Genomic DNA, 10,000 nt, shown 5'->3' with positions numbered 1-10,000 from the left:
TGTATTAACGCAGCAGGTGTGTGTGTGTGTGTGTGTGTGTGTGTGTGTGTGTGTGTGTTCGCACCCTGTGGTTGACGTGTGTATTAACGCAGCAGGTGTGTGTGTGTGTGTGTGTGTGCGTACCCTCTGGTTGACGTGTGTATGTGTGTGTGTGTGTGTGTGTGTGTGTGTGTGTGTGTGTGTGTGTGTGTGTGTTTGTGTCCTCTGGTTGACGTGTGTATTAATGTAGCAGGTGTGTGTGTGTGTGTGTGTGTGTGTGTGAGTGTGTGAGTACCCTCTGGTTGACGTGTGTATTAACGCAGCAGGTGTGTGTGTGTGTGTGTGTGTGTGTGTGTGTGTGTGTGTGTGTGTGTGTGTGTGTGTGTGTGTGTGTGTGTGTGTGTGTGTGTGTGTGTGTTCGTTCGTACCCTCTGGTGGGCGTGTGTATTAACACAGCAGGTGTGTGTGTGTGTGTTCGTACCCTCTGGTTGACAGGAGAGATGGCCTCGATGGACGAGTCGAGTGGGTAGATGTGGACTCTCTGCTCGGTGTAGGAGTGCAAGTTCAGCAGCGCCGACACCAGATTCTGCAGGAAGCCCAGAGCCTGAGCCGCCACATCACGAGCCTTCAGCTGCACACAGGAAGGCAAGGCAAGTTTATTTATATAGCACATTTCATACACAGTGGCAATTCAAAGTGCTTTACATAGAAGAAATTAAAATAATAAAAAGAAATTTAAATAATTAAAACAGTTTAGAAAAATAAAATAAAATACAGTACAGTACAAACAGTCGGACGAACAGCGGCACAGTGCTCATTCAGTAAACACACAGCTAAACAGAAGTGTTCTGAGTCTGGATGTGAAACAGAAGTGTTTTGAGTCTGGATGTGAAACAGAAGTGTTCTGAGTCTGGATGTGAAACAGAAGTGTTCTGAGTCTGGATGTGAAACAGAAGTGTTCTGAGTCTGGATGAGTCTGGATGTGAAACAGAAGTGTTCTGAGTCTGGATGTGAAACAGAAGTGTTCTGAGTCTGGATGTGAAACAGAAGTGTTCTGAGTCTGGATGAGTCTGGATGTGAAACAGAAGTGTTCTGAGTCTGGATGTGAAACAGAAGTGTTTTGAGTCTGGATGTGAAACAGAAGTGTTCTGAGTCTGGATGTGAAACAGAAATGTTCTGAGTCTGGATGTGAAACAGAAGTGTTCTGAGTCTGGATGTGAAACAGAAGTGTTCTGAGTCTGGATGTGAAACAGAAATGTTCTGAGTCTGGATGTGAAACAGAAGTGTTCTGAGTCTGGATGTGAAACAGAAGTGTTCTGAGTCTGGATGTGAAACAGAAGTGTTCTGAGTCTGGATGTGAATGTGACTACAGTAGGAGCACATCTGATCTCTTCTGGAAGCTGGTTCCAGCATAATAGCTAAAAGCGGACTCGCCATGTTTAGAGTGAACCCTTGGTATTTCTAGCTGATATGATCCTAATGATCTGAGTGATCTGTTGGGTTTATATTCAGTGAGCATATCTGCAGTGTATTGAGGTCCTAGGCCATTGAATGATTTATATACCAGTAATAATACTTTAAAATCAATCCTAAATCTAACTGGGAGCCAGTGTAAAGACCTGAGGACTGGTGTGATATGTTCATATGTTCTGGTTCTGCTCAGCGTTCTGTATGAGCTGACACTGTCTGATGGTGTTTTTGGGAAGGCCAGTGAGGAGTCCATTACAATAATCCACCCTGCTGGTGATGAAAGCATGCACACGTTTCTTTAAGTCTTGTCTGGAAACAAAGCATCAATTTCTTTGAAATCAGACATAGTAACTACTTTCTCAGGTGGTCTGATCTGTCTGACCCCAGCACAACTCAAGGATGTGCTGATCACCATATGTGCTGATATTATTGATTTTCTCAGAGAAGAAAGAAGCAAACTCACTGCACTTGCTGTCTGAGAGCATTTCACTAGGAATCTGGCTTGGGGGGTTTGTCAGTCTCTCTACAGTAGCAAAAAGAGTGCGTGTGTTGTTTAAATTGCTGTTTATAATATTTGAGAAGAAAGTCTGTCTAGCTTTGCCTAGTTCCATATTGAAAGCATGGATGCTGTCTTTGTAGATGTTGGAACAGGAACAGGAAGAGATGAGGGATGTAGACAGGATGTAGGATGTAGATGAGGAACAGGAAGTCAGCGCCGCTCTATCAGTCACCTGACAACACTACACACACTCACCTGATGCCGTCTGTTGTGCAGAGGAACGTTCAGACTGTTGTAGTCACTCGACTCTGAGGAAAACACAAGATTCACTCATTACACACATGAAGGGAAAGCTTGAGTCTACATCACGTGTGTGTGAGTGTGTGTGTGTTTGTGTGTCAGTGAGTGTGTGTTCATGTGTGTGTGTATGTTACTCACGGGTGTCATTAAAGGGCACTTTCTCCAGGATCAAACTGCTGCTGTGCTTTAACTGACTGCTCACTTCACTCTGATACTTCCTCAGCTGCTGCTGACTGACACACACACACACACACACACTAAATAGATTGACTATCAACACCTTCCAATAGAAAGTCAATGATAAAGCAGTCTGTATCCGTCTGTCACACTGTCTGCGTCGGTGAGTAGACAACTCTAAACACTATAAAACACTTTATCCACACAATACTGTACAAGGCTTTTATAGGCAACATATTACAAAACATGGAATAACTCATTTTCAGAAATAGGCATCACACACAGTGATTGCAACCACAATATTCAGTCAGTCTGAGTGAGCGGAAGCTGCGACCGACTTCAGATTGAGACGTGTTTGAGGATGAACAGATTTTAACGCTCCTCCCCTCCGTCTCTCCTTTCTATGAAATAACTTGCACAGATGAACAGAGTGATGTTATGTTGTGCTGACTTCTAGGTTTGGTTTTGTTCAGTGTGGTTGAATGTGCATTTGGAAATCTGATGTATAAATCGATTATAATAGACTAATCAGAATCACAGTCAGTGTGAAACAGGCGTACTGGAAGATCACAGATAACATTACTGCAATCCGATCGAATGTGCATATTTACCACTCTTCAGTTCTGACCCGACAGTCCTTGGCTTCTCTTTCCAGGGTCTGAGCCATCACCTGACACGACATCATCATTAGACATGCATTGTACACACACACACACACACACACACACACACACACACACACACACACACACACACACACGAAGAGCAGAAGGGATGTGCATGTTCAGCACTCGAGTATCATCTTATAAACATGTCATGTGCTTCATGCGGCATTGAGCGCCATTACACAACACAGTGAGCGCAGCTACAGCATCACAGAAACATGCCTTTCTAAACATGTTGTGTCATTGACATCCATAAGTGTGAAGCAGTGAATGTGTTGTCATGACCTTGAGTGCTCATGCTACCCTTAATAATCGTGTCTCTGACCTCGAGTACTCATGTCCACCCCAATAATCGTGTCTCTGACCTTGAGTGCTCATGCCACCCCCAATAATCGTGTCTCTGACCTTGAGTGCTCATGCCACCCCCAATAATCGTGTCTCTGACCTCAAGTACTCACGCTTCCCCTAATAATCGTGTCTCTGACCTCGAGTACTCCTGCTCACCCCTAATAATCGTGTCTCTGACCTTGAGTGCTCATGTCCACCCCAATAATCGTGTCTCTGACCTCAAGTACTCACGCTTTCCCTAATAATCGTGTCTCTGACCTTGAGTGCTCATGCCACCCCTAATAATCGTGTCTCTGACCTCGAGTACTCATGCCAACCCCTAATAATCATGTCTCTGACCTCAAGTACTCATGTCCACCCCAATAATCGTGTCTCTGACCTCAAGTACTCACGCTTCCCCTAATAATCGTGTCTCTGACCTCGAGTACTCATGCCACCCCTAATAATCGTGTCTCTGACCTCGAGTACTCATGTCCACCCCAATAATCGTGTCTCTGACCTCAAGTACTCGTGCTCACCCCTAATAATCGTGTCTCTGACCTCAAGTACTCATGTCCACCCCAATAATCGTGTCTCTGACCTCAAGTACTCACGCTTCCCCTAATAATCGTGTCTCTGACCTCGAGTACTCATGCTCACCCCTAATAATCGTGTCTCTGACCTCAAGTACTCATGCTCACCCCTAATAATCGTGTATCTGATCTCGAGTACTCATGTCCACCTCAATAATCGTGTCTCTGACCTTGAGTACTCATGTCCACCCCTAATAATCGTGTTTTTGACCTCGAGCACTCATGCTGGTGTTCAAGGACAAGCATTAAGCTGGTTCAAATCATACCTATCTGACCGCTACCATTTTGTCTATTTAAATGGAGAAAAATCGATCATAACTCCAGTAAACTATGGAGTGCCGCAGGGATCTGTGTTAGGCCCTCTGTTATTCTCAATATATATGATGCCACTTGGAAATATTATAAGGAAACATGGAATTAGTTTCCATTGTTATGCTGATGACACTCAAATATATATTTCATCACGGCCGGATGAAAACGCTACATTTTCCAAATTGACAGAGTGTGTTAAAGATATAAAAGATTGGATGACGCGTAATTTTCTTTTATTAAATCCAGACAAGACAGAGGTAATACTTATCGGTTCAAAAAACCGCCCACAAAACCTCGCACAATACAACTTTAACATCATAGGATGTCCTGTTACTTTATCCTCTACAGTAAAAGACCTGGGTGTTATACTCGATTGCAACCTGTCTTTTGAAAATCATATTTCATATGTTACAAAAACAGCCTTTTTCAACCTTAGAAACATTGCTAAGCTACGTAATATGCTATCAGTTTCTGATGCAGAAAAGTTAGTTCATGCATTCATGACCTCGAGACTGGATTACTGTAATGCTTTATTAGCTGGTTGTCCTGCATCCTCAATAAACAAGCTACAGTTAGTCCAAAATGCCGCCGCTAGAGTTCTTACGAGATCAAGAAAATATGATCATATAACACCAATTTTATCATCACTGCATTGGTTACCTATAAAGTTCTGTATTAATTACAAGGTATTGCTACTGACTTATAAAGCCCTAAACGGCTTAGCTCCAGTCTATTTAACGGATCTTCTATCGCCCTACAATCCATCGCGCTCTTTAAGATCACTAAATTCAAGGCTTTTGGTCATACCTAGGATATGCAGAACCACCAAAGGAGGGAGAGCGTTTTCACATTTGGCTCCAAAACTCTGGAATACTCTTCCTGATGCTGTTCGTTGCTCAGACTCGCTCTCCCAGTTTAAAACTAGATTAAAGTCGCATCTCTTCAGCCAGGCATTCATATAATCTTACAGTTCAAACTACAATCCGGCCTGTAGCTCATAAATGCCAGAGGAGAACTGGCCCCCGACTGAGCCTGGGTTCTCCCAAGTTTTTTTTTTCTCCATTAGGTCACCTGATGGAGTTTTAGGACACCGTTAGGTCACTTGATGGAGTTTTTCGGTTCCTTGCCACTGTTGCCTTTGGCTTGCTCAGTTGGGGATATTTTGGGGATATTTAATTTAATTTTATCAATCAATAAATTCCTCTTGAAACAAACTTTGTTGTATTATTTTAACTTAATTCTGTGAAGCTGCTTTGATACAATCTGTATTGTGAAAAGCGCTATACAAATATACTTGACTTGACTTGACTTGACTACCCCTAATAATCGTGTCTCATGACCTTGAGTACCAAAGCCACTCCTAATAAGGGTGTGTCTGACCTCGAGTACTCACGCCCGTCCCTAATAATCATGTGCCTGACCTCAAGTACTCATGCCCACCCCTAATAATCGTGTCTCATGACCTTGAGTACCAATGCCACTCCTAATAATCGTGTGCCTGACCTCGAGGCGAGCTTTGTCGCTCTGCAGCTTCTCGATGGTGTCGCTGTATCTGCTGGTCAGAGCATCTACTACAGCCTGATGCTGCTCAGACTCTTTCTCCAGCTGATCCAGTCGCGCTCGCAGCTGAGCTTCCTGCCGGCGGTACTGCTCATCCGCTTCATAGAACTGAACACACACAATTATATAGTGTTATTACACACACACACACACACACACACACACACACACACACACTAGGGGTGTGCGATATATATCGATTGCAATAATATCGTAATTGTTGTTTTAATGTAGGGCTGCACAATTAATCGAATTTCTAATCACGATTACGGATGCCACGATTACGTAATCGTTCAAAGCCACGATTACAAAAGAAAATCCACTATGCGTGCCTGTGTCTAGAGCATGTCATGTTATGAGAGGCGAATCACGACTACTTCAGAAAACCCAGCACAATAGGAACTACCAGGCAGTGACGTAAGTGTACGCTGAAATCACGCACACGCACACACCCCCCTAACACACACACACACACACACACACGCGCACACGCACGCACACACACGCGCACGCATGCGCACGCACGCACACGCACGCACACGCACACGCGCACACACACACGCACACACCCCCCTAACACACACACACGCACACACACACACGCGCACGCACGCACACGCGCACGCACACACACACACCTGGATGTGAAGCCTTTCGTTCTCCTGGATCTTCTTCCGCAGATCTTCATCGAACACATTCTGAGCCTGTAGGTTAACTTGAGGTGGCGAGTCTCCTTTATTCTGCACAGACAGACACGTTTAAGACATTTCTCCTTATATAACACCTTTTTGGCATTAATGTTCTTTAAAACTGAGTCGACAACCTTAGAGTTCTATACAGAACCCCACAGAACCCTACAGAACCCCACAGAACCCCACAGAGCCCCACAGAACCCCACAGAGCCCTACAGAACCCCACAGAACCCTACAGAACCCTAGAGAACCCCACAGAGCCCTACAGAACCCCACAGAGCCCTACAGAACCCCACAGAGCCCTACAGAACCCCACAGAACCCCACAGAGCCCTACAGAACCCCACAGAGCCCTACAGAACCCCACAGAACCCTACAGAACCCCACAGAACCCTACAGAACCCCACAGAGCCCTACAGAACCCCACAGAACCCTACAGAACCCTACAGAACCCCACAGAGCCCTACAGAACCCCACAGAGCCCCACAGAGACCTACAGAACCCCACAGAACCTTTCTTTCTAAGAGAGTTTCATGAAATCAGCTAGACTGAGGAACAGCCAGAAAAACAGCTAATAAACACACTGTATGATGTTAGAGTGTCAGTGTGTGAGGATGCAGAGGTCAGAAGTCAGGAGGTGTACAGACAGTGAGTGAGGATGCAGAGGTCAGAGGTCAGGAGGTGTACAGTCAGTGTGTGAGGATGCAGAGATCAGAGGTCAGGCGGTGTACAGTCAGTGTGTGAGGATGCAGAGGTCAGAGGTCAGGAGGTGTACAGTCAGTGTGTGAGGATGTAGAGGTCAGAGGTCAGGAGGTGTACAGTCAGTGTGTGAGGATGCAGAGGTCAGAGGTCAGGCGGTGTACAGTCAGTGTGTGAGGATGCAGAGGTCAGAGGTCATGTAGTGTACAATCAGTGAGTGAGGATGCAGAGGTCAGAGGTCAGGAGGTGTACAGTCAGTGTGTGAGGATGCAGAGGTCAGAGGTCAGGCGGTGTACAGTCAGTGTGTGAGGATGCAGAGGTCAGAGGTCAGGAGGTGTACAGTCAGTGAGTGAGGATGCAGAGGTCAGAGGTCAGGAGGTGTACAGTCAGGGAGTGAGGATGCAGAGGTCAGAGGTCAGGAGGTGTACAGTCAGTGTGTGAGGATTCAGAGGTCAGGAGGTGTACAGTCATTGTGTGAGGATGCAGAGGTCAGAGGTCAGGAGGTGTACAGTCAGTGAGTGAGGATGCAGAGGTCAGAGGTCAGGAGGTGTACAGTCAGTGTGTGAGGATGCAGAGGTCAGAGGTCAGGAGGTGTACAGTCAGTGTGTGAGGATGCAGAGGTCAGAGGGTGTACAGTCAGTGTGTGAGGATGCAGAGGTCAGAGGTCAGGCGGTGTACAGTCACTGTGTGAGGATGCAGAGGTCAGAGGTCAGGCGGTGTACAGTCAGTGTGTGAGGATGCAGAGGTCAGAGGTCAGGCGGTGTACAGTCACTGTGTGAGGATGCAGAGGTCAGAGGTCAGGCGGTGTACAGTCAGTGTGTGAGGATGCAGAGGTCAGAGGTCAGGAGGTGTACAGTCAATGTGTGAGGATGCAGAGGTCAGAGGTCATGTGGTGTACAGTCAGTGAGTGAGGATGCAGAGGTCAGAGATCAGGCGGTGTACAGTCAGTGTGTGAGGATGCAGAGGTCAGAGGTCAGGCGGTGTACAGTCAGTGTGTGAGGATGCAGAGGTCAGAGGTCAGGAGGTGTACAGTCAATGTGTGAGGATGCAGAGGTCAGAGGTCATGTGGTGTACAGTCAGTGAGTGAGGATGCAGAGGTCAGAGATCAGGCGGTGTACAGTCAGTGTGTGAGGATGCAGAGGTCAGAGGTCAGGAGGTGTACAGTCAATGTGTGAGGATGCAGAGGTCAGAGGTCATGTGGTGTACAGTCAGTGTGTGAGGATGCAGAGGTCAGAGATCAGGAGGTGTACAGTCAGTGTGTACAGTCAGTGTGTGAGGATGCAGAGGTCAGAGGTCAGGCGGTGTACAGTCAGTGAGTGAGGATGCAGAGGTCAGAGGTCAGGAGGTGTACAGTCAGTGTGTGAGGATGCAGAGGTCAGAGGTCAGGCGGTGTACAGTCAGTGTGTGAGGATGCAGAGGTCAGAGGTCAGGAGGTGTACAGTCAGTGTGTACAGTCAGTGTGTGAGGATGCAGAGGTCAGAGATCAGGAGGTGTACAGTCAGTGAGTGAGGATGCAGAGGTCAGAGATCAGGAGGTGTACAGTCAGTGTGTGAGGATGCAGAGGTCAGAGGTCAGGAGGTGTACAGTCAGTGAGTGAGGATGCAGAGGTCAGAGGTCAGGAGGTGTACAGTCAGTGTGTGAGGATGCAGAGGTCAGAGGTCAGGAGGTGTACAGTCAGTGTGTGAGGATGCAGAGGTCAGGAGGTGTACAGTCAGTGTGTGAGGATGCAGAGGTCAGAGGTCAGGAGGTGTACAGTCAATGAGTGAGGATGCAGAGGTCAGAGGTCAGGAGGTGTACAGTCAGTGTGTGAGGATGCAGAGGTCAGAGGTCAGGAGGTGTACAGTCAGTGAGTGAGGATGCAGAGGTCAGAGGTCAGGAGGTGTACAGTCAGTGTGTGAGGATGCAGAGGTCAGAGGTCAGGCGGTGTACAGTCAGTGTGTGAGGATGCAGAGGTCAGAGGTCAGGAGGTGTACAGTCAGTGTGTGAGGATGCAGAGGTCAGGCGGTGTACAGTCAGTGTGTGAGGATGCAGAGGTCAGAGGTCAGGAGGTGTACAGTCAGTGTGTGAGGATGCAGAGGTCAGGAGGTGTACAGTCAGTGTGTGAGGATGCAGAGGTCAGAGGTCAGGAGGTGTACAGTCAGTGAGTGAGGATGCAGAGGTCAGAGGTCAGGAGGTGTACAGTCAGTGTGTGAGGATGCAGAGGTCAGAGGTCAGGAGGTGTACAGTCAGTGAGTGAGGATGCAGAGGTCAGGAGGTGTACAGTCAGTGAGTGAGGATGCAGAGGTCAGAGGTCAGGAGGTGTACAGTCAGTGTGTGAGGATGCAGAGGTCAGAGGTCAGGTGTGTATAGTCAGTGAGTGAGGATGCAGAGGTCAGAGGTCAGGAGGTGTACAGTCAGTGTGTGAGGATGCAGAGGTCAGAGGTCAGGAGGTGTACAGTCAGTGAGTGAGGATGCAGAGGTCAGAGGTCAGGAGGTGTACAGTCAGTGAGTGAGGATGCAGAGGTCAGAGGTCAGGAGGTGTACAGTCAGTGTGTGAGGATGCAGAGGTCAGAGGTCAGGTGTGTATAGTCAGTGAGTGAGGATGCAGAGGTCAGAGGTCAGGAGGTGTACAGTCAGTGTGTGAGGATGCAGAGGTCAGAAGTCATGTGGTGTTCAGTCAGTGAGTGAGGATGCAGAGGTCAGAGATCAGGCGGTGTACAGTCAGTGTGTGAGGATGCAGAGGTCAGAG

At 47.3% G+C, this 10,000-nt stretch overlaps 1 protein-coding gene across 1 annotated transcript in view; it reads right to left on the bottom strand.

Annotated features, from left to right (window-relative positions):
- The window catches only part of ppp1r21 (protein phosphatase 1, regulatory subunit 21), a 49,089-nt gene that overhangs the window by 29,674 nt on the left and 9,415 nt on the right, over positions 1 to 10,000 (bottom strand). The window contains exons 4-9 of the mRNA XM_082153951.1: positions 6,521 to 6,622; positions 5,826 to 5,990; positions 3,037 to 3,095; positions 2,387 to 2,481; positions 2,204 to 2,256; positions 461 to 610 (exon numbers count right to left, since the gene is read on the bottom strand). Coding sequence (XP_082010077.1) covers positions 461 to 610; positions 2,204 to 2,256; positions 2,387 to 2,481; positions 3,037 to 3,095; positions 5,826 to 5,990; positions 6,521 to 6,622 — 624 coding nt within the window. The remainder of the gene's footprint in view (positions 1 to 460; positions 611 to 2,203; positions 2,257 to 2,386; positions 2,482 to 3,036; positions 3,096 to 5,825; positions 5,991 to 6,520; positions 6,623 to 10,000) is intronic.

Source organism: Leuciscus leuciscus (genome assembly GCF_965113295.1).
Source record: "Leuciscus leuciscus genome assembly, chromosome: 22".
Classification (NCBI taxonomy): domain Eukaryota; kingdom Metazoa; phylum Chordata; class Actinopteri; order Cypriniformes; family Leuciscidae; genus Leuciscus; species Leuciscus leuciscus.
This window is presented reverse-complemented; position numbering and strand designations above follow the sequence as displayed.